The sequence below is a fragment of the Excalfactoria chinensis genome, chromosome Z (assembly GCF_039878825.1).
Source record: "Excalfactoria chinensis isolate bCotChi1 chromosome Z, bCotChi1.hap2, whole genome shotgun sequence".
NCBI classification, from domain to species: domain Eukaryota; kingdom Metazoa; phylum Chordata; class Aves; order Galliformes; family Phasianidae; genus Excalfactoria; species Excalfactoria chinensis.
The window spans coordinates 70,811,646-70,836,168 of NC_092857.1; the positions used below are offsets into that span (position 1 = coordinate 70,811,646).

General features: G+C 45.5%; 1 protein-coding gene and 1 pseudogene across 3 annotated transcripts; one reads left to right on the plus strand and one right to left on the minus strand.

Annotated features, from left to right (window-relative positions):
• Window positions 1-3,635: 3,635 nt before the first annotated feature.
• LOC140264591 (DNA-directed RNA polymerase I subunit RPA49-like) lies at window positions 3,636-12,164 on the minus strand (annotated as a pseudogene).
• A 2,164-nt stretch (window positions 12,165-14,328) lies between these two features.
• LOC140263829 (transcription factor TFIIIB component B'' homolog) lies at window positions 14,329-23,134 on the plus strand. Of its 3 annotated transcripts, XR_011905966.1 has the most exons (7): window positions 15,889-16,047; window positions 16,430-16,466; window positions 18,340-18,410; window positions 19,406-19,595; window positions 21,929-22,127; window positions 22,710-22,856; window positions 22,995-23,134. XR_011905966.1 is itself a non-coding variant. In XM_072359086.1 (6 exons), exons 1-3 carry the CDS (start codon window positions 14,480-14,482, stop codon window positions 18,387-18,389), a joined length of 264 nt encoding a protein of 87 aa, XP_072215187.1. In that variant the 5' UTR covers window positions 14,329-14,479; the 3' UTR covers window positions 18,390-18,410; window positions 19,406-19,595; window positions 21,929-22,127; window positions 22,710-23,134. The 3 variants fall into 3 exon arrangements, 1 of the variants encoding a protein (XP_072215187.1); XM_072359086.1 differs by lacking the exon at window positions 15,889-16,047 and adding an exon at window positions 14,329-14,656 and having other exon boundaries at window positions 22,710-23,134; XR_011905967.1 differs by lacking the exons at window positions 21,929-22,127; window positions 22,710-22,856; window positions 22,995-23,134 and adding exons at window positions 14,525-14,656; window positions 14,866-14,935 and having other exon boundaries at window positions 15,931-16,047; window positions 19,406-19,543.
• Window positions 23,135-24,523: the final 1,389 nt, after the last annotated feature.

The following is a 24,523-nucleotide window of genomic DNA, read 5'->3' on the forward strand; positions in this document are numbered from 1 at the left end:
CTCTCTTTAGAATCAGTGTGGTGCAATTCCCTGCGTTTGTGAGCCGCAGCCAGCAGGCTGTAAGAGATCCAACTGCACCTTTCAGCACACAGAGGGACGTGATGGGGATGGGCCGTCCTTATGCTGAAGGGAGTAAAGGCTGTTGATGTAGTCAGAGGCTGTTGATGTGGTCTACCTAGACTTCAGCAAAGCCTTTGACACTGACCCCCACAGTATTCTGCAGAAGCTGGCAGCCCGTGGCTTGGATGGGTAAACTCTTGGCTGGGTAAGGAGCTGGCTGGAGGGCTGGGCTCAGAGAGTGGTGGTGAATGGAGTTAAATCCAGCTGGCGACCAGCCATGAGTGGTGTTCCCCAGGGGTCGGTGCTGGGGCCTGTCCTCTTCAACATCTTTATTGATGACCTCGATGAGGGCATTGAGTGCACCCTCAGTAAGTTCGCAGATGACACTAAATTGGCTGGGAGTGTGGACCTGCCTGGGGGTAGCGAGGCTGAGATGGCTCAGGGGAGACCTTCTTGCTCCATATAACTTCCTGAAGGGAGGTTGTAGTGAGCTGGGGGATGGCCTCTTCTCTCGTGTTGTTATTGATAGGACTAGAGGGAATGGTGTCAAGCTGCGGCAGGGGAGATTCAGGCTGGGCATTAGGAAATAGGACTTCTCAGAAAGGGTGGCCAGGCACTGGAATGGACTGCCCAGGGAGCTGGTGGAGTCACCAACCCTGGGGGTATTCAAGAAATGTTTGAATGTTGTGTTGAGAGATACGATTTAGCTGAGAAGTATTGGTGATGGTTGGACTGGATGATCTTTTAGGTCTTTTCCAACCTTGATAATTCTGTGATTCTGTGATTCTGTGAAGGGAGAGTTGGCACAGTTTACTGGAAACCCACAGAAGGTAAAGTCTCGGTGTGCCTCAGCCCTTTGAGAGTGATTTCTTGGCTGCTGGATTAATGACCTGCCTTCCCTCTTCTCTAGCAGTGCTGGGTGGTGTTGGGTTTCACAGAACCACAGAATCACCAAGGTTGGAAAAGACCTACAAGATCATCCAGTCCAACCATCCACCCATCACCAATAGTTCCCACTGAACCATGTCCCTCAACTCAATGTTTCTCTGTGCTCTCCTCTTGCTCGCTTGAATGAGTGACCTTCCTTTGCTTTAATTCTCTCCACACGTGCACTGCAGTGCAGTAAGATACACGGTGGCCTTTGCTCAGGCATTGTGGTCATTGGCAGAGAAAAAGGCATCATCTGTAGCAATTGGATCTAAGGGAATAAAAAAACTGACATTTATATTCTGCATAATGCAAAGCCTGCAGTGGGGTATCTTAGCTGGTATAATGGGGTGGGGTGTCCTGTCTTCATTCCTTCTTATCTACATTGAGTTGTCCCTTGGCCAGGAATGCTGGGGATGGCACACGGTGATTCAGCTGCAGCATGGGGCCTGATTAATGTTCCCTGGTAATCCTTCCCAGCGTGGCACTGCCTGTGCTCCTTCCACCTTGTTCAACGTTGGCACCATTGCTGGCTGCCTGTTTGTTTTGCAGCTTCTCTATCCAATGCAGAGCCCCAGCTGCTACTCCCTGCTGCTCCATCATGTTTTTGTGGGGGCACATACCTCTGCCCCACACTGCTGCCCCCCAAAGTACAGACACCACAGGGTTGCTGCAGGTGATCCACCACCTGCTGAGCCTGCCCAGTGCACAGCCCTCTTGCTGCGGGATGCTGTGAAATACAGGCAGATAGGACAGTCTGAAGTAAGAGGTAGTTTCAATTCTAAGGAGGTGCGGAGTCCATCAGGTGCAGCTGTAAGCAGGAGGTTGGGTAAGAGGTGGAGCAGAGAGGCCATGCTGCAGCAGGCAGTACCATGTACCCCATCTCCTTACATTCCCTGTGCGTGCAGATGCAGCTGCTCACCACAGTAGACAGGATACTGAGTGGGCACACAGATTGCCCAACCTGGTGGCCACGTGTACACGAGCCCCTTTTGCTTTTCCAGTGGCTGTTATTTCATGTTTCCCCTCACCTCTTCCGTGCTTTTACAAAAGTATGTAATTGCCATCATCAGGCTCACTTGCAAATGCCTCTTCCATGTCCACACAGAGATCAACAGGTTAAGCTCAAAGCCATTCAAAGCCATTAGCAGTTCTACACAATCACTGCCTCCCTCTGTCATGGGTGTCAGGCAAAATAAAAGTAGACAAAAAAACCTCCATCAACTGTATGTTACTTTTTTAAATAGACAGTGAGGGATGGAGAAACCGCATTTTATGTGGCTGCCAGATCCCTTCCAACACAACCATGTGGTGATTCCATGAAAGCTATGTTGCCTCAACAGCAACAGAAGTGACAACTAGGAAATGCAAACTGGGAGACTGTTATACCTGGCATCACTCAAGAAACATAACAAGATAATTTTGGCAATCAAATAAACAGACAGAACACTTGGGAGAGATGAACTGGCACAACAAAGACACTTTTGTTCCTCTATCTGTGATCTGCCCTCTTCCGTCCTCATTCACTGCAATTCCAGCAGCCAGTCCCTGGAAAATGGGGTTCCTTCCAGGTAGAAGAAAAGAAAGCTGCCACCAGAAGTGATGCCTACCTTTGCACAGTTCATACTGATGTAGATCAGAAAGAGTTGTTTGCCCCCAAAAAAGTAAACAAGGCAAACAGAAATCAACTGTTAAAAATAAATATAGGAGAGAGAGTTTCTGAGATTTGGTTCTGCCTGAGCTGCACAGAAGGGGGCTGATGGATCCTCAGGATTCCATTCAGAAGGTCCTATCATGACAGAAGAACCACAGTTACTTTCAGGAACAGAAACAGTTTTGATCTTCCTGGCAGAGCTTCCAAGATCTCAACAGATATGACCTGAAGAGAGAAGCGAACAGGATGAAGAGACATTGCACTGGGGTTATTTTATTTTTTAAGTTAAGCCTCGCTAATGTGGAGGTGACACAGTAAAAGGCATGCCTGTATGTCCATGCTTTGCTGCTGGCCCGCCAGAAGGAGCTCTACCTCTGCAGATCCTCTCTGCCTTCTGGAGGGATGTTGCAGGGCTCTAAGTCACTCATTTTGTTCTCCCTTTTTCTCACTGGCAGCAAGTAGAATGCACATCAAGAGCAGTGATGCGCTCAGCATCCTTGCTGGTGTCCCTCAGAACCTCTGCAGCAGTGGGGAAAGGGTCCAGCAGAGGCCTGACAGGAATGTGGCCAATGAGGTGAGATGGAGGGAGCTGAGCTTGACTAGTACAGCAAAGCCCTCAGCTGTCTGAAGGGCAGTCAGAGCCAAGCCCTTCTCAGCACTGTCAGGCTCAACAGAGCAAGGGTCAGCAGCATGAGCTGCAGTGCTTCCTGGCCTGTGGGAGGTCCAGCTGAGAGATGCAGAGCATTCTTGCCTTGGGGCAAGCTCCTGGTGGAGTGCTGGGACAGCTCTCAGGGAACTGCATGGCCACCATCCTCAGGGTAACCTCCAAGATCTCTGCATTTGTGTCACAAAGGGGTAAAACCCGCCTGAAGTACGCAGTCAGCACAGCACCTACAATTCCTAACAACATGATTTTGTTCTGGCACATTGTGTACATCTTTCTCCCCTCACAGACAGGAGGAAAGACAAAGGGTTGATACATTTTCTAAATACGTAAGAAAGGTAAACAGTTTAATGAAATAACAGCTGTTCCCGTCAGCACAGAGACTTCAACAGGGCTGTGCCATGATGCTGGAAAGCCAAATCCAACAGGCAAATGCATCCCCATGATGCTGTGTGTGCAGAACAACTGTTGAGAACAGAACTGTTTCACCCCTGCTCACACCTCCCAGATTCTCAGTTCATCTTTTTGCGCTTCCTCTGGCTCCCTGATGCTTTCTGCACAGGCAAGGGGAGAGAAAGGGTGCCAAGCTTGTGATTTTGATCATTCTCAAGTCCTGGCATCCCCTTTGCCTTGGAGACCTTCAACCGCATGGCCCTTGCAATGTCCATCAACCTGGAAAACAACAGAGAAACGTTGTGTTAGTGGGGTAGAGTGGTCTCCTGGGAAAGACACTGCAGAAATGAGCAATAGCTTTTTCACCTCAGGAGGGAAGCTAGGAGGCAGAAGCAAGCAGGATGTCTGCTCTGCATCCCAACACAACCACCAGAACGCAAACTGGAAGTATTTAAATACTACAAGGCAGGGAGCCTTGCTGGAAAGGCTAGAACACTACCAAACTGGACACGAGCACCCCAGAGAGTACTATAAACCCACGGTGCCTTACTCAGTGTACAGCAATCTTGGAGAAAAAAAAAGCAAGCAGCCCGTATTTCCAACAGAATCCTATACCACGAGTGACAGGATGGAAAGAACCTAGTACAGAGAGCAGCTCCTCTTAACTGCTGAAATACAGCAGTCCTAGATGTAAACACATTTTGGATGAGATTGGTACTGAGCAGGGCTTGATCAAGATGGCACCAGCCAGAACACACCTGGAGACTTGTCAAACACAGAATGAAGCATGTTTGAGCAAACGCAGCAAGGAAATGAAAGTCCTGCCTCATCTGGGGCCATGAGAACACACCTCAGAATCCTCTCAGCTGACATTACGTCTTTAAAAGAAAAACAGATTCAGATGGCAAGAGATATCTGGTGCTATTCAAACAAACCTCCCACCATAAGCAATGATCATTCCATGGCTAAATCAAGAGCCTCGCAGCCATATCCCTCATCTTTGTTTTTCCAACATGTTGCTGCTTCTCCCACTTTTTTCTTATCACCACGCTACAATCTATGCTCCCAGCTCCAGTAGAGCACTTAAAAGCAAAAACTTTGGTGTTTGTTGCAGAAAAAGAGCATGTCTTTTATTGAAAAGCTTACTTCCAAAGCAATAAAATTTTAAAAAGGTGGGAAACCAACATTAGATTATACTGTTAATGCCACTATTAGTCAACAAAGAGCAGAACTGGAGGCAAAGCCCAGAAATCTTTACATCAAATCTGACTACAGAGCTCACAAAACCAAGGGCTGGTAACAGCCCCGATAACTTCCAGTTATCCCAGAATCTTGATATTAAATCCTTCCAGGAGAAGCCCCAACATATCTGTTTCTAGTTTTCCAGTTACAGTCAGATACAAATCTGTACTTGCATCCAGACTGGTACCTAGCTGACACCAGATCTCTGCTGAAAGAAGGGATTCAGTGAGGAGCAACATGACTTAGCAGGCAAGATACAGCACTGGGTAGCACCTGGATAGGTTTTCTGCCATTTTGATGCTGCCTGACTCAAGTTTTTCCACTTTCAGATGGACAAAAAGCCTCACAGTGCACCTGAGCAGGTTTGTGAAAAGCACTCTTTCAAAGCTTTGACACATAGAACTACCCCATTAGACGTAGCAGGGCTTGAATATAAAACTTCAACACACTCAGAGTCTAACTGCAACATAGGGAACTCACAGCGGGTATCACTGTATTATTTGGGCACAGAAGAGGCTCCAGAGCCCTCTTCCCCAGGGACTGCTTGCACGAGGACCACAGGCATCTTAACAGGCATAAGCAAACATGACTCACCTACTTTCGTGGAGCTTCAAGTCATTCTGCAGGACAGTGAGGTCAACTTGGAAGTTTTTAATGTGCAGAGCCAGTGCAATGACATATGCTGCAATTTTAGTCTTCAGCGACGCAGAGATTAAATTCTGAACACTGAACAGCAAGTGTGAGAACAGATGAAAAGCAGAGAGTTAGCAAACCCAAAACACAACCACCCACCAGGTGCAGACAGAACTGGAGCCCCAGTTAGCTATGACAAGCATTTCCGAGACATGAAAAAAGAGCTTTAAAAACACAGGTCCCTGATCACAGAGGCCTCAAGGTCTTCCTCAACAACTGCCTATGTTTCTGTTCAAAAGTGCAGGTCTCTGGAGATGTTTACAGGTTTATAGACTTGACTGAATCACTGTCTACAAATACTTCTGTCTCTGTGGCACACTGGCAAGATGACAGCGAGGTGAAGCTGATCTGAAGGTACTCACTGCAGCCATACACAACACACAGAGCAGGTCTGAAAGCATTTATTTTTACTGTTCACCTCTGGTCTGAGTCTTTATAAACAAATGCACCCTTGATGGCCCACACGGATTCAACCTCTCTGTTAACCTCCAGTTCACAGCAAACAGCAGATATATGATGGCTGAGCAATGGCAGTTATGCTACGCAGAGGCTGTTGGATTCTTGAGAAAAGGCACTGTAGCAGCAATTACAAATCTTCTCCCTCTTGCTGATCAAGTCAGCCTGGTGAGCCTGGCTAAATTCACAGGTACAGGCTTGTTTAAGCACACATGACTCTGCCTCTCCCAGTTATGTTTCTGACTTCCATTATTCATGGATGAACATCAGCCATAACAGAATATTTTACCTGGCCTGGCCTGCTACTCAAGAGAAGCTTCTGCTGTTCCCGTTTTGGTGCAGTGCTATTTGATAATGACTCTGTGGCCCTTCAAGCTGTTTTCTACATCCTCTGAACATCAATAACATCAAAGCAATCACAGTTCCTTACCCGCCATTGTTGTAGGTCAGTGAAGTGAAGTTCTTCATAAGCTTCCTGCTAATGATGTGGGGGCATTCAGGACCCATTGGATCTAGAATAAAAAGGGGTTTCACAGTGAGCACCAAGACTGGCTATTTTCACATCCATTTCAAGCCTCCTAGACTAACTCTTGTTGGATGACCCCAGCGTCTCCACCAATGCAAAAAGATATTTACAGACAGATTTACCTTCCTCACCCATCTTACCAGTCACTGAAAAGGCTAACGTTGGAATTTTTGTAAGAAACAGAAACACAAGGTCTGTGAAATACAGCAAGTCCTGAAAACTTCAATCCAAACATTTGTGCACTGCTTTTGAGAAAAGCAGTTCCTGCCACTTTATAAGAAACATTCTGAAGACTGTCATCCACACACTGAGATACTAAGAAAAGTCTGACACAAAGACAGCACAAAAACACCTAAAGATTGCATTGTGTACTGCATGCCTCTTGCAGCTAAAAAATGGAGGCTAGATGAGGAAGAGCACTGATAGTTTCCTGCCTCCTGGCTTAGGAGTAAAGCTTGACGATATAAAATGTTTTCAGGTACAGAAACCATGAACTGTCTGTAAGCAAAAAAGGAATCTCAAACTCAGATGTAAACTATTTTATCTCCTACAAATAGGATCTCACTGCAGGACCCTGATGTATGACAGTTAGAAAAGGACTGAAGAGAATGACACACGTATATCCCAGTAGGTGAAGATCTAAAACTCCACAATGGCATGGAAATGCTGAACCTCATCATGAAACAAGCTGAACTGTAACTGCTGCATGTAGCCATTTATCAAACAGGTAACTCTGGGAAGCTTCATTGTTTGCTATTATGGTAACTACAAACCAAGTCCCAGCAGGCAGCTGAAAAGGGTAAGAGTTGAAAATTGTCTTACGCTTCTTCTTGATTATTTTCAGGAAGCTGAACTTAATAAGGATGTCCAGGAACCAGAGGCATCGAGCTTTGCGGTCCCTGCTCTTCTTATCAGCAGGCAGGAATTTCAGCTCTTCTAAGACAAAGGAGCAATGGCTGAAGAGGAAAGAGGGAACATGAAGACCAGAGAATATCATAACGTATCATAGTATCATAGTATCATAGTATCCTGCGAGTTGGAAGGGACCCTAGAGATCATCGAGTCCAACTCCCGGGTTTCGAGCCCCTTGTGTAGCGAAGCGGCACTTCTACCCCCTGCGCCACAAGGGGGATTCGAACCCGGGCCCTTCGGTGCCACAAGCAGCACTTTATACCAATGCGCCACCAGGGGCACACGATTAGGACTAGCTGGTTACAGCTGCCATCCTGCCTGTAAGAAGAACCACGATTTCATAATGCCAGCCTTAGCTATTAAAAGGCTGCCTGTGGAAGTATTACCTTTTCTCTTCTGTTTTCTTGGCAATTTCCTCTGGAGTGATGTTAATAAAGGCTGCTGCTGGACCCTGCAATGCTTCATACTCTGCTGGAGACAGAACTGGATGGACTTTAAAGAAAAGAACATGGTTCTTTCTGGTTCTGAATAGCTCACAGTGAGATATGGTCTGTCAGCTCTTGCTATGGGAGGTGTGAGATAGGGAAGTGGGGAAAAAATTATAAATTAGCAGAAAGTAACAACAGAACTTGTTGTAACCAAACCAAACGTCTCTGAGGTACAGTGGCTCAAACACAAATAATTTCTCATATACTCCTGACATCACTGCTATTCTTAGCTGAACAGCTCCCAACAGGCAGGCATAGTACCCCTGTCTTTGTAGGGAGGAAGAATACAGAACTGGGAACCCCAAAGCCTCAACATACTAACTTCCTGCTATCAGCTTTTGGTTTGTGAGGGGAGAAGGCTCAACCCTGCTGTCACATGCCCAGCAGCACTTTCTCCACATGCCAGACTGCCAACAGGAAAGTTTACAGGCACCAGAAACCACACGGTCACTGAAAAAGATACTGTCGTCAAACTTGTAAACATGTTCTGGTTTGTCAGCATCCTCATGACATGGTGGTAGGAAAATGGACATGTTCTGTTCATCGTCTTGGGCCACATCCTGGATCAAAGCTTTGGAGGGAAGAAGGAAAGAAGAGAGTATTTGGACCGTGCAGACAAAGCCACAAAGAGTGGACTTCTAGAACACCACCAAAAATGGGCAGAGATGGACGGTGATAACACAGTTTTTCCTAGCGAAATAATAAAGCAGTTCCTTTTCCAATAACAAGTTTGGCAAGGTCCTCAACACGTGCCCATCTCAGCAGTTAAACCAACCTCCTCCCTTCTTACTCAAGGAAAACACCCTTCTTCTTCCCACCATGTTTGGCAAGGAAAAAACAGGAAAATGGTAATTTTGATTGCCTTCCTCAACATCTCAGACAACATTCTTACCTGTTACCCCCTTTGCATCTATAACATCTGCTGCTGCTTTTGTCACAGCTGTATTGAGAATATCATTGCCCACTGCATTCATTCGCCGAGAGTTCAGAGCTCGCTTCTGCTTGCTGGTACCAAATGCCTCAATGCACAAATCCACCTGTGTATAACACAGAAGCAACGACAACACACTGAACTCAAGACACTTTGCATGCAGGAAGAATACCCAGATAACCACTGCTTGTTCTACAGGTACGTTTTTAAAGTAATTCCAAACATAACGCTGGGTACAAACAAAGCATATGACAAAGAAATGCAAAAGGGCATGTTTTACCTGGGACTGTAGACAAGTCTAAAGTATTTAGGAACATACTGCTAAGCTAGACACTAACAACATGCTGTCTCAAAAACCATCAGTGCATAGAAAGAATGCTGACCCTGCACAAGTTTGTCCTGCAACAAATCAAACATCTCAGTTTCAGACAAGTATTTACCACTGTCTGCTGGATAACTACAGCACATTATGATATCAGGTTTCAACCTTACCTTTTCCCTGTAGGATTTATTCTGATAATCCCTTGTGTCATCAGGAATTAAATTATCTACAAAAGAATAAAAATTAGTATGCTTGGCTTGCAGCAGGCAGGAAAGTGCATGTACTGGGTACCCCTCTAATCAATTACAGAAGGGCTAGGTACACCACTTCAGGGTCTTCTCTACAGGATTTTGTTAATAGAATACGTTGAATGTGAAAGATTATGTACCTAAAATAAAGAGGGACAATTTTTGCTACAAAATCTAAAAGCATAATGCACAGGTTGCAGCAATACTAAGCTCCTGTTGCCTAAAAAAGAAAACAGTTCCTTAAAGATCATATTCTCAGGATTATTTCCACTAGATTCAGTAATAAAAAGCAGTTCTGCTGGGGAAAAGCTGTTTTCTTTTTCAGTGAACGATTCAGTCTACTAACTTGATTATTTCCAAGCTTCCCTCAGCAGGAGAAGGGCTGCAATTATCCTAAGCAGTGACAACTTTATTTCTAACTCTGGTATTTCCACCCTCCCACACCCGAGCTCTCTGCTTAACTCTTCCCCTGACTATCAGCTGTGATTCTGCTTCATTCTCCCTTTTTTCATTCCATACTGCTCCCCAGGCGTGGACAGAGTGATGTATCCTCCTTCCCTCATTCTAAGGCAGCACAGCAGAAATAAGAGTAGGAGGAAACAGGGCAATGCTGTCAGTAGCCAATTAGTCAGTTTTGAATGCATACATATTTCCAAGACATTGTGACCTCGGCACCAGGGTTAAATACAGAACTGTCCTACCTGACAGTAAAGGTTGCATGTTGAATATTTCAGCATTATAGACTTCCATTTGCCCAGAATCCTTGTTTAAACACCAAGAAAATACCTGGGGAGAACAAGTGCAAATGATAACCATTGACAGTCTCAGAGCTGAGAAAAATTAACTTGAAATCTATAGAACAGGTTAATTTGTAGCAAGTTATTTTTCATTTCACACTTCAGAGGAGCAAACCCAAATAGTTTGTGCTGCTCCTCACCACAGAATCATAGATCAGACTCATAGAATCCTTAGAGTTGGACCTTTAAGCATCATCCAGTTTGTATTTGGAGAGAAAAATTTAATAATATCATGACCCCGTCAAAAGAACCAGCACAAGGACATTAAATGGCTGGAAGCACCTCGTCTTAACAGTTTCTGCAATTCTGTTTACTCTACGTTGTGTCACCCCACTTCTACTTTAAGTAACCCCCGTGGTCAGAGTAGACATAAACCACGAGCAAACGCTGCAGGACAAATGTAGCGCGTTCACGGGGCACAGCACTCACTAACAGGAGCCTGACACACACACCAAATGTACTTCAGAGCTCTGTAGGTTAGCTATGACAAAGTAAGATGATTTTACACTTGGTTTCCACTTATACAAGAGGTTCTTCTACCAGAGGATGGGAACGATCCCCCATGCAAAATAGTTCTTAGGAATTCATGGGAGCTGCCTCGAGGCTACAAAGGTCACCTTCTAAAACCAGCACATGTGAAAACTGGTGATTTCACCAAGGCTTCCCATTACAGCACGAGGCACAGACAAGTTATTAATTCATACAGCACCTCCGGACTGTGGCCCAGAAGTTAAATGCTGACCAACGACCCCCTGGTTTCCTGGATACTGATCTGGACAGCTAAGAAGGAATAATGCTGTTGTCCCCAGGTTTCAGCCACGTGCAGACACCTTCTCACTCTTCTCCAGCAGATCTAAACTCCACTTATGTGTAAGATCACAGCTCCCGAGGAAGCAGCGTGCAAAATGGTGCGGCTGCCAGATGACATCAACTGCCCAAATCCTCCTCATTCGCACCACGGCCTCAATGGGAACTCACCAGTCACCTTGACAGAAGGCTACAAGGCCATTTCATTTGCGCAGTTCCTCTGCTTTCACCTTCTTGTCTCTCGCACAGTGTGGCCAGCTCCCCATACCTGCACAGGGAGCTGCATTTCATGGCTCCGCTGCTGAAGTTATTCCCCACGTATGAAAGCCTTTCAGCTTCTGAAACCTGACAGACAAAGAACCATGACTTGAAGAGCGCATGGTTTGAAAGCGCACGTTTTCCTGCACGTCCTTCAGTGACACGAAGCTGAGCGCTGCCACAAGCCGCCCATTGGCTAGCGCCACGCCGCGATGCCGCCGCTTCCGGCGGGCGCTCCGAGAGTGCGTCACTTCCGCTCGTCGCCACGAGTGCGTCACTTCCGGGCGACGCGGCGGGTTCGGTGCGCGCTGGGCCCGCGGTCGGAACTCGGCCCGGTCGGAACTCGGCCCGGTGGGCCTCCCGTGGGCTGCCGCCGTCTGTCCCGGCCCCGCCGCCCGCCTTGCTGTCCCGGCGCTGAAGGAGGAGCCTGGAGCGGGGCTCGTCGGGCCTGTAACGGCGGCGGTGCGTAAGACCGGCCCCCTGGGGGAGGGGCGCAGCGCGGGCTGGGCCGTGAGGGTCTCCCGGCGGGCTGCCTGGGCGGTAAGGGAGCCGCCCGCACACAGCAGCCCTTCCTGCCCATAGAGGCGGTCCAGGCACGGCCCGGATACCCGAGTCACCCCGAGGGGCACGCAGCAGAGCGGGCCCTCCTGCCTCACCTTTGTGCCGGTACCGCGTTGCTCGTCGTAGCCGAGCTGTGCAGGACGGGACTTGGGTGGGGGGGTGCCGACTGCGCTGCTGACTCTGACTCAGCCCCGCCTGCTGTGCCTTGCTAAGGGCGTGAGGCATCTGTTAGGCCCAGCCTGCAGCTGGTGGCTTGTCTCGTGCTGGCAAACCGTGTGGTGGATAACACAGTCTGCTGCTGCAGCGCTGTGCTGTAAGCATGTCTGATACAGGCACTGTAACAGTCTGTGTCGGCACTGATGTCTGTGTCAAGCCCAGAACGCTTGGAGCTGACCAGACGTGCTTAATTTCTTCCTCCGCCCTTTAAGAATTGCTCAGGGGTTTCATTCAGCACCCACGCTTGAAAATTGTGGCAATTGTCGTTTAATGAAATGTTTTCATTTCCCATCATTGTGCGTACTGCATAGGTCGCTCTGAAAGTAATGCCTCCTGTTTATTCCTGTGCAAACTACAACAGATGGATCACTTGGTAGAGCATAATGCTCCATTACCACGCGCCATTTTTCAGCATGGTAACCACCATTAGCAATGCATTCTCATTGGTGACGAGCGAGGGCCTGCGTACCACCCTCATATAAATCTGCACCAGCAGAGGTGACATCTGTCACCACTGCAGAAACACGGCATCCACCACCTCACCGTGCTCACATCTACTCTTTGTGCTCCACAAGAGTTCAGCAACTATTGATGAATGTCGTTGGGTGCTGTTTTTTCTGTGTGGAGGAATTCAGCAACTCATTTCTGCTTCATACGCTCTTCCACGTCAGATGCCACCAAGAAGATCAAGCTGCCAGAATTGAGGTGGCTCAAATTGACTTGGACTGGCAGAATAAGGGCGAACTATTTCTAGCTCGATGGGCCCATGAGACCTCGGGCCATCAAGGAAGAGGGAGAGAAAAAGAGTCCCCGAGAACCAGGGGGCCTACTGTAATCTCTAGGCGACAGGCTGGAACGTTGCTGATAGAGGGAGACGGCAGGGATGGAGCGCTCCAAAAGTGATAGATAGAGCGAAAAGAAGGACCTTCCAGCCTGGGAGCGAGATTATATACGTGTCCTCCTCCGGTGATTCGTCTCTGGCCGCGTCGTCCCCTGGGATATGTAGTTCTCCTCCAAGAGCTGAGTACTCAGGATGCTGCCATTCCACAGAACTGGAGCATGAACCTTCCACACTTCCGCATACCCTCTGTTGTACTTCTGTATGCCATTAACAACTACACTTTCTTTTACCACCAAAACAGTTTGCCACTATTTGTACCCTCAGTTAATGATTCATACTGCACATGATGTCATGATGTAGAATATTGACAGCAACAGCACAAAACCATGACACACCTGAACCATACCAGAGGCGTGCAGAAATCCCTGCACCCTTTACTCTGTTTGCAGCTTCATAAAATGAACAGCCAGCACTCTCACCAGCCTACCCCGGAGTCCACTGTGGTCTGAGTAACAGTTCCAGACTTTAAAAGGAGAGCTTTAAAGATACCCATGCTGGGGACAGTGGGATTATGAGAGTTATCCAAACAAACTGTGCTGGAAGTGTCCTTTAAAAATACCCATGCTGGGGACAATGGGATTATGAGAGTTATCCAAACAAACTGTGCTGGAAGTGTCCTCTGTACTTGGTTTCATCTCTCTATCAGTTGACAATGCAAGCTCTTCTAAGGGTGAAATTTGGAATAATTTTTCTTGCTTAGAGCAATTGCGACCATCGCTTTGGGGATGGAAGCGGTAGCTAATTCAAAGGGATTGTGTTCTAAGAAACGGGAGCTGATAATTAATGATCATCTAACAGTTCTGGTTTCTAGGCATTAGTAAGATGAACTAAAATCTCATAGTTTGGGTTCTGTACTGTGCTTTTAGCAAAGGAGAAACTAGAGAAGTTCCCATGATTTACAAAGTTTGCAAGCTTCACCTATCTCAAAGTGAAAGTGAATTTGTTTGTTTCTAATAATTCCATACATTGCAGATTTCATACTGCAGCTTCTCAGCTCTCTGAAACTGCTTACTCCATGCTTAAGATCAGTACTTTTGTGCACATGTGAAGATTTGGTTTCCGGATGGAGTAATACCCGAATGCATTTTTGCCAGCGTGTTGCAGGAAGTAACAGGACTGTATTCTTGATCACAGTGCTCCTTTTCTTCTTTTCTGTTCATTGAGTTGGTTTTTACTTGTGGTGTCTCTTTTAATGTTTTGGATTGTATTAGACTTGATTGATATTTTTAGTATACTCATGTTATGTGCTCTTGCTTTGTGTTCTAGGAGACAACCTAGGAGGTCATCAAAACAGACAGCACTACCAAAACATGGATTGGAGCTGAGAACTGATCCATCTTCTGCTTCTGAATGTGAGGCCAGTTACTGTGAGAAGGGGAATCGAAGACAAGAAGTGAAATCAAGTGTTGCTAGAGGCAAAAGCATGAAAACTGCCCACAGAAAGAAACCGGTGAAGGAGCAGAGAAGTTCAAAAACAAGCAGCCTGGTGACCCTCCGGGCTTCTCAAGAAGATGAGGAGGAAGCAGATGACTTTGAGCCTGTTGATGAAGATGAATGTTTTGCTGAAGAGGAAGTAAACAAAGCACCAGTGTTTGTTCCAGTAGGTCTTAGATCTCCTAAACCTATTCCTGTTCAGATAGAGGAGACGATGCAAGAGGTATAATGTAGCTGCGTTCTGTGTCCATGTTTGTTTTGTTTCTTCAAACAGAAGCTTTTATTCCAATTGCAATTGCTAGTACTTGTTTAGTTTGTTAAGAATAGTGCTGACAGTAGCAAGGATGTTTACTTGACACATGTACTTGATTTCAGATGAATGTACATCAGCCTGGGATCCAAACACTGTTATGAACTATCAGCAGGTCTGCAGGGTGCTCACCAGGTAATTAATCTGGGACTGGATTTAGGCACAGTCTGATGTGCTTACTGCATGTTTTGAGGCCTAGGGTGGAGCAAATGGAGCATTTCAGTTCTACATTTGAATGTCAGGGAATGAGAGAGATTACCAGTACAGTTTCTGGTTTCTCCGCAGGTTTGTCCTCCTTTGTTCTTGTGATATACTTCCTGTAACATAAAACTTAAGTAATGGGTTAAGTTTAAACATGTGTCTGTTACAAGATACAGCCCTGTATCTCTTTAGTTTAGGCTGTAGAGTTTGACACAGCAGTGGAATCCACTCCTTCCCTGTGCTCCAATGTAACCCTTCCACAGGCTGGAGGTATTTCAAGGAAGATCCTGCTCTGTCTGGTGCGGGCAGATCCAAAGCCTGTGGTCCTTACATTTTGGCAATTATTTTTTCAAAAGCTGTTTTTGGCCTCTCCCATGAACTGCTTTTATAGTTAAGCCTGGAGTAAAGGCCTAGTGTTTAATTGTGGTTTAGACTAGAATTAGAACTCTAAGAATGTAACAAGACTGAGTATCATCTCAATTGAACAAACACTGGAGTGGAAATTGCTCCCAGCTCTCCTTTTGGTTTACTACTAGTAGTTCTCTTCCTCTTTTCTCCTGTTGAAATCCTTCTTATTTACATAAACTAATCATACAGTTTCTTGCTCTGAATGACAGTGAGAGAATTTAAAGCAGAAAAAATGATAAAATCAACAAAATCCGTTTGAGTTAAATAACCAGCTCAAAAGGTCTCAGCTGGATAATGTAGATTTTCTGATTCTTCTAGTTGGTTACAAGCAGCACTGCCAGTTCTTCCTCCAGTTGCTTCCCTCTTTAACCTGCAGTATTGTTTAGTACTTGATTTGTGGAGGGATTCCATGAGATGTTCAATGTCTGCTAAGCATGTAGTTTATTAGGAAAAAATAAAGTATTTGTCAGATTTTCTACGAGGGCTGATGAACTGAAATGCTTTCAAACCAATTTTTACAGCTGGATATATCTCTGAATATCCCTGATGTGCCGGTGGCTACTAATGTAGAAGGTCTTTCTTGTGTGTCTGTCCAGCCAGTCATACAGGAGGAGGAAAAAGGAAACTCCTTACCAGCTGTAAGAATGCCTCTTTGTTTTTGACATCTTATTCAGCATTGCCATCTACTTTGGGAACCATCTCTCAGGAACTATTGATAATTACGTTCTTTCCCCTTTGGGAGCCAGTTGATGAAGGAGACAGATTCCCACTGTGTCCTCACCATGTCTCCTTCCTTTTCTCTCTCTTATTTTATAGCAGATACAAAGCTCTGGCCTCTGACTGGTTTCCAGGCCTGCTTGTGACACTATAGATATGGAAAACTGTAACATTTTGTCAGCTCCTACTATGTATTTTAAAGCCAGGGCGACCTCTGGGCTGAGAATTCACCAGGATGCATTACATTAAAATTGCAGACTGATTTTTATGTAAATACCTGATATGTTTTTCTTTTTGCTTAAGGAAGCAACTGAGCATGAAAATCCAGAAGCGGACAAAGGTAGATATGCAATTCTCTTGTTTGTGTCTTCTCCATTAACATGCTACCAATTTGTGGTTACTCTTGGAGAGAATTTCAAAATTCATGTATTTTAGAAAAAAAAATGCTCATGAGGTGCTGGATTCTTTCATGTTTTTTTGAACAGGCTTAAACTATCTACATTCTTCTGTTCTCTATCAAGTAGATGGACCAAGCATTGCAAAGTTTTGTTTCTTTGAGTTGGAATGTGCATTTTCTGAGTCCTATTCTGTAGCTATCTGTACTGGGAGAAGAGAAAACTTTACAAACCGTAGAATCATAGAATGGCTTGGCTGGAAAGAATCTTAAACATTATCTAGTTCCAACCCCCAGCTTACAGCTTACTTGACGTGTTGTGAAGTGATAATAAAGTGGCCAGAGTCTAAGCTTTGTCCTCTGTATGTAAGGTCCCTAACTCAGCTCTGACCAGAAGAAAGTACTGTTTCCATAGGAGATATGTGTCCAACCCTTACAGAACTATTGCTTTTCAGAACTGCTTTCACTTAGGAGTTTAATTACATTCTCAGTCTTTGTAAGGAGCACTTGATATTGCCTGGGCTACGGTTTTGGTTGAGGGAGGTGAAATCTACTGTCTTGCTTTGGTTTATTTCGGTACGATAATTTTGGAGGATGGAAATGCTTAGTTTTGTATGACCAGTTAGTTAGGAAACAGAAGTTTAAACAGGGATATAGTTCAGTGCTACGGGTTATGGATATCTGCATTTAAACACTTTCTCCCTTTCCATTCTTGGTGGCTTGGTTGGTTATGAGATGCAGTGGGATAAAGTAAGATGGAAAAGCTCATGGATTGAGATGTAGACAGAGAGATCGTTTTACAAGACAGAAAGTTTATTTTATTGCTAACTAAAAGTAGAGTTGAGTGGTGAGAAGCAGGGAAGACTAAAACACCTCGTCCCCACCACACTTCCCCATCCTGACCTTTCCCACATTCAGCTTGACACCTTCACTCCTGACTCCCCTTTCCCCATGCTGCTCATGAACAGAAGAAGCAGGAGCTGCAGTCAGCCCATCATACTGTACCTCCACCACACGTTCCTCCTCGTGGTTTTCCACTGGTCTAGTATGGGATCTTTCCCACGGGATACAATCCTTCACAACTCTTCAGCGTAAGCCTTCTCCACCATATGTCCTCCAGACTGTGGTTCCTTCAGGGGGTGAAAGGGCCCATATACCTATTGGGCCATGGATATATTTTGCATCTTTAGTTTTGCAGTGGTTGATACCATTCTAGCATAAAGAATTACCTGATTTTTTCCTGAGGGGGGTTCATTCACTCTCCCTTGAGACCTCCAGCACTGCTTGATACCAGCATACTTGCAGTTGCTGTGGAATGGCTGAATTGCAGTGACTTGTTTTCTCAGTGCAACCTGTAGATGTGTCATTTTAGAACAGGGTGCAGAAAAGACTGTGCTCATACTGGAGTGGCAGAAACAGTAGGAGGAGGCAGCTTGCAATGGAGGATTCCTTCTCTTAGCAAAGAACTTCTACCATAGAAGGATGGGTGTGTTGCAGAGCTGGGTGCTTCTCTTTGACACTTGGTTGTTTTGTAATGGTTGGTGGAACTTACATTCCTAGAGCAATTTGTTATGTGAGTCATCAGTGACAGAGTTGTGCACTGGGAAATATCAATTTATTTCAAGAGATCATCCATGCAGACAGTGAGCTGCATATGAATTACATATTACTCTGGTTGGTCTGGTATCCTTCAACCTGGAATGCCTTGAAGGAAAAGCTGAGAAAACACAATTTTAGGTTTTATGTCTCTTTGGAGTCTGACATGCTTTCTTTCTTTTGTGGAGTTCTTTGTCAAGCTTACCGTGTTGCTTTATTTCAGATATTTCCATAATGAAACAAATGCTAAGGATTGTCAGCAGCAACACATAAGCAGCAGAGAAGAGACTTCAGGTATAATGCACACTATATATTTTAAGTGAGCAAAAAAGTTGTGTATCTTACAGTGATGCAAAGATTAATTAAAAGAAAAAAAAGAAAATGTGTTGTTATGATTAAATAATCTACTTAATGAACAAACAAAAGGACTGATAGCTTAGTGTCATTCCCCACTCTTGCTTCTTATTTAAATTTCATTATTGCAAACTAGACTTGGAAACCTTTCAGATGACTCCTTGAGCTTAGATATCAATAGAAGGGAAGTTCTTGCTCTTTTCTCTCAGCAGTGAACGCCTGCTTATTACCTCTGCCGTGTTCAGCATTTGTTAGAGCTCTTTGTGGCACTGACTCACATACCCCTCAAAACCTGAAGGTGGTAGAGGGAGAAAGCCCGTGTATTTTTCCAGCAGCTTAGTGAGCTGTAGTGGCTCCTGAAATGTTGAAGTGAATGCCAGCAGCAGTGAATGTGAGCGGCTGGGCTGGACTGTGCAAGTGTAGAGCAAGAGGAAGAGGAGAATGGGAGGTGATAATTGAAGAAAACACACTTTTCAGCTGCAAATCATTTAAAAGTAATGCAGGGCGCATTAATTTTAAAATAAACAACAGAACAACACCACCACAAAGAAAACGCACAGAAATAAAGCAACAGCAGAATTCTGTCACTTAAAGAAGTAACTCTGAATACCTCACAGCAATATATAGAGACAGAGGGGCATCTGGCAACCACGGCTACACAGATTCGATTAAACAGCACGTCTTACACCTGACTGAAAAGCTTCATCCCTGCTAGGCATTCTTAATATTGTTTCTTCTGGGGGATAATAAGGGTTCTACTGCAGTGCAAGAGCTCCAGAGTGATATGTATCTTGTCTCAGAAGAAAGCAAGGATGTTGTGTGAAGGATATTCCCAGTGCCTTCTTTCATGGAGATCTGCATGCTCATTGCTCGATGTGGGGAACTTGAATAACAGATTTCTGTTACGTTTTTATTTCCCTGGAAAATGATGGTAGTGAATGATGATCGCAGATGTCCGGAGGAAGAAGAACAGACATTCCTTTTAACATTGGTGGAAATCCTTGCTGACTCAGGAGGGTTCGATACATCTGCTTTGCAGGAACAGACCTCAGAACCATTACTACCAGCACCGATACTTATCAGCCCAGTGACATCTGGTGGAACCAGCTTGAATGAAGTGGAGAGGTAAATACTTTGTTTTTGACTTTAAATGTACATTAGAGTAGGAGTATTCCTCAATGCAAGGTAACTGAATTACTTCAACATTACGGTTGGAATGAAATCTGTTCAGCTTGGGAAGAAGGGGGGAAACATCAAAGGAAAATATTCTGAAGTACAGTAAGTGTTGCAATTCTTTAAAGAGTCCTGCTATCTCTATGTAAGTTCTCAGGTAAAAAGAGCAGGTGTGATGCTCCAGCAGTGCAGAGGGCTTTGCCCTTGTACAAGAACTTCTGGTAGGTAAATTTAAACTTGTAAATGCAAATTGAAACTAACCTAAATGCATGGTACAGCACAGTTTAATGCTTGTCGTTATCCCGAGTGGTCCTGTCTGCAACTAACTTGTGCTGTAACACAGTTCACCTTTTATTCTGTGTTGGTCTTTTAAAAAGTACATGCGCTGTTTAATCAGTCTCTGAAGAAATCAACAGAAGGAAAGCAGAATCTCGACAGTACAGTTTTCAATCAGCTGAGCCTTTGGAGGGTTTGGAGATGTACTTCTTGGTTCCGAAGTGAACTTGAAAGAGAGATGGTGGAATTGTAAGCAGCTGGATGACTTCACTAAGCTCTGTTGTGTGCTGTAAAGATTGGGGGTGCGGCTGTACAACTAAATTTCTCCAGCTCTTTCCATACAATGTCTGTGAGATTTTACAGACTTTAAAAGTAGATTGTGAATTCTTTAGTCTTAGCGGTGGTTTTGAAAAACAAAATGACAAAAAACTGAAGAGAAAAAAAAAAAAAAAGCCCTCATCTTTTAAGCCATTTTAATATTATGCTCATTTTTTGACTACAGTGCTATCAATGAAAGGGAATCGCTGAAGTTCTTTAATGACTCTCAACTCTTTTACAGGTAATCCTTTCCAAATGAAAGGGGCTTCAACAAATAGAAATGTTCTTACTGCTGCCCTGCTGCCTGAGCCTATTACAGCAGGAGATGAGAGAAGCCAGTGTGAAACTTGAGAGAATTCAGGGAAAGCATCGTTTCACAATGTAGCGTCCAGTCAAGAGGAGGTGATGTGCAGGTTAACCTCCAGCAGGAAAACAGAAATAGGTGAACAAGGAAAAGTGGGAGATAAACATGAAGCAGCACAGTTGGAATGCACAGAAAGCCAAACAGAATCTTCTAAAGCTCCATTACTCAGGTACTGACAGAATGTTTCTGTCAGCCTGTTCTGTTAGATGTTTTTTCCACATTGAGTCATTGATATCCTCTTTCCAGTTAGTACTACTAGAGCAGCACTGCCCTCCTCTGTGACCTGTAAGAATTATAGGTCTGTCCTCAGAAATTGAAAAGGATTAAACTGTCTCCTTTGAAATTTGGAGTGTTTTAGACATTAAATAGGCAGATTGACCAAGGGATGATGCTACTGATGTACGATCTGTTTAGGCACTGACAGATGCCTCTTCTGATACAGACATCCGTGAGGCTGTAAGACAGACTTGGGGTCATTGTTTTTCCTAGCTCAGTCTAATGCTTAGATATGCACCCATCCATTTGTTACGATTTTCGGCCTCCTGCCAATAAGATTTGGGTTTGATGCAGTACTCGCCATGTTTCTACAAGTACTAATTTTGTCTTTTCCCCGTGGGACTTTCTAGCCTGACAGCTCAGAGGATATTGCTCTTATCTGTCCATCCAGCTATCTGAATTATGTTTTCTTGTTTTAATATACCATTCTACAGTATTTAAATGCTTTAGTTTCTTCTCTCTGTTGTACTTGTGCACACTGTTTCTGACTGTTATTTGTATCTGGTATATCTGCAGCAGCTGGGAAACGATGAATTGAAATAAAGAATCCTTGCTTTGATACAGTTTGTACCTCCTCTATCCTTACTTCATTGCTGTGCCTTCTGATGTTACATTATGTTTATATTATATGATGTTATATTGTGTTTCCCCACTGATGACGTGACGTGTGCTCTTCTGAGTTCTTCCTGCAGGTCTGTGTCTCTGTTCCTCTCAGAAACCGTTCTGAGCATCTGGTAGTTACAGGCTCTAGTTCAGAGACGAGTCACATATTCTTGTTCTCAAGGGTGGAGGTTGTTCAGTGTTCCTTTAACGCTTCATAAACTCCCATGTGCCAGAATAGTCAGTAACACAGAATCCTGGGATCACTTCTTGTTTTTTTCCTTGAGAGTCTTCAAGCATTTCTGAGGTGTGTGTTTGCTGTAGCATGAACTGGATTCCTGTAATACTATTTACATATCACTTTTATGGATCGATTCTATGACGTTCTTACTGTACTTGTTTTGAGCAGGAGTAGATGAAAACCATTGGGATTTTTATCTTTAATTTGCAGAAAAAGCAGTTCTGAACTTGCAGAAGAAATGCAAAGGAGGAGAGGAGAGATCCCAAACCCACAGATGGGGACCACAAAGCAAAGTCTGAAGGAAACAACTCCCTCTAATAAGGATGATGGGGCATCTTGTTCCTTTCCCTCTAGAAGCACATCGTCATTTGTGGAGTATGACAACGTAGCTGCTGATGCTGTAGTTATGGTATGTTTGCTTCTGAATGTCTTTGCATTTCTGAGCTGTGAGAAACAAGGAATTAGTCGCTTCCAGGTGAGCAGGGGGGCATGCTGTGTTCAGGTTCTGAGAGACTGATCTGCTGCAGGGAATGGTTTCTGACTGGTGAATGTCTAGGAAACTTAAAAGGGAAACAGAGCAGCCTTCTCTGTGCACGTCTATCTATGAGCATTTTGGGTTCTCGGGAAGTTGTGGCCCATTTTTCTACTTGTGCAGAAGTTGTACAAGGTTTGTATGTCCCTTCAAGACCAAGTTGAAGCTGTGGGGGCTGCTGCTGATCACTGTGCTTGTGTGTGTAGGTACAAGATGGTTGTCCTGTGAAGTGTTATGACTTTGGATTGCCTTGTTGCAATAGTTCTGTTTAAACTGACACCCACAGCAATATGTGAAGTCAAACAAAAGGGAACGAGCGCTGCCCAGTACGCGGTCCATCTCAAAATCTTGATCAGCTTTTGCTGCAGAAATATTCCTGGTGTCAGCAGAGGATGAGAGAGGAATCTACTCGTTTTCCTTTTTCCAGGGATTCCCAATTATTTTAATATACTTTTATAGGCGCTTCCCGACTGAGCCCTGGGACTGCAAACATCTCTCAGCAAGAACCACGTTTGTGCTGTCAACGTTGTCTCAGCTGGAACCAGGACAAATTCTGCATTGAAAACAAAGGGGTCAGATGCTGCTGCTGCTTCTTTCTGCACGTAGGTGTGTGTGTCTGCAGGGATGTCCTTTGTTGCACTTATTCAGAGCAGCGCAAACAGCTGAATCTAACCACAGTGAGCTTGCTTGAAGGATTTGCTACTTGGAGGCAGCTGTATTTGAACCATTTTCCTCGTGTTTCAGGTCTGCTTGCTCGGAAGAGCTGTGCGCCGGGATCTGGACGGGACTCGTGCCGGCTGTCTAATGGCCGCCGTGCTTTCTGTTTGCAAGGAAGCTGTCGCGTCCTGTACGTGTAAATGCTGTCAATAAAGTCTGTTCTCCGACCTGCGTCCGTCCCGCTCTGTCTCCCTTTCCTCGCGCGGGTGCCGGCCCGGCCCCTCCGTGCATTGGCTGCGTTGGGGGGAGTGCTGTGCCCGGTGCCGTGCCGCTGTGTGCTGCCGTGCCGCCGTGCCGCCGGGCTCCCCCCTCTAGCAGGTAGGCTGGGCCGTGCCGCCCGGCTCCCCTCCGGCCGCCTTAGCGCCCGAGCGCTGCTCCTCGGCGTCCCCGAGTGAACCCTCCGGCGCTGTGCGGAGCCACCCGCAGCCGCCGTGCCTCGTTCGGGGAGTCGGCGCACCGCCACCTGCTGCCGCCTCCTCCGTGCGGCAAATCTCCGCTGCTGATGCTTCGTGCGGGCTGAGCTTCAAGGCGCCGCCTGAAGAGGGCAAGGAGACGCCCGGCTTAGTGCGGAACTTTGGCTTCGTTAGGGTGCCTGCAGGTGCCGCACTTGCAGCGTTGAGGCGTCTGAGCGAACTGCTGCTGTTGTGTTACAGCCGAATGGGGTTTTGCAGAAAACGAGCTTTGGGACAGAACTTCGGGTTACAGAAACTGCTCTGGGACTCCTGTATGCATATATATACGTGCCACGATTGGCTATAGGGGTGTGTTTAGGTACACGTATGTAAACATGTGTAATAGCATGTCATACGTGCGCATGTGTTTGCATCTGCAAACAAACAAGCACAAAAGCAGCAGCTGAATAAATGCATTTACTCTGCTAAGCTGTCGGTGGATTTGCGTTGGTGTGAGCACCTTTCAATCTCAACATCCAAATAACTCTCTGTAGAACACTTTATTTTCACTTCCATTTTTAGCTGCCGTGTATTTGGGCAGCAGTTTGCAATGAGATTCGACAGGGAAGGTGGCTCTGTTCCACGAGCCCACCTGTGTGCGGTGGGAGCGCATTTACAGGCACGAAGGGCTGTGAGGTGTTCAGCAGTCGGAGACAAGAATCACGTGCAGGGAGTAACAGTGCAAACACGAGAGTGCGTGGCAGTGTGTGATGAAGGTCTGGCCGTCTGTTTGCTGTTGGCCCTTCTGGACGTCAGGACAGCCAGACAGGTTGTCCTTCATCATGTGCACGGTACTCTAAGGATTGGCTCTTAGGGCTGCTTTGGTTGGGCAGCAATAATTCACTGCGCTCATTAGGATCTCAGCATCAGTCTGTAACTTCCACTTCTTGGTCCTGCTTTGAGTTCCTAGGAGCCCTTGCACTAAGAGCAGACTTTTATAGACCCGACTGGTGCAGAGGCAGGTTTACAGGAGGAAAGTGTGTCCATTCGCTTGCGTTCTGGGCATTAATTAATGAAGGGGCCACAGAGATACAGCGCAACTGACAGGTTCAATCCTGCATGGAGCCATTTCTGCCTGTGTTCAAAACCTATTTTGTCCTATTT

Bases quoted from the DNA above. Each gene is read 5' to 3' on its own strand.
- LOC140263829 (XM_072359086.1), top strand. From the start codon at position 14,480: ATGAAAACTGCCCACAGAAAGAAACCGGTGAAGGAGCAGAGAAGTTCA. The intron at 14,657-16,429 runs GTAGGTCTTAGA...TTTTTGCTTAAG, and splicing joins AAGCACCAGTGTTTGTTCCA to GAAGCAACTGAGCATGAAAA. The intron at 16,467-18,339 runs GTAGATATGCAA...GCTTTATTTCAG, and splicing joins AAATCCAGAAGCGGACAAAG to ATATTTCCATAATGAAACAA.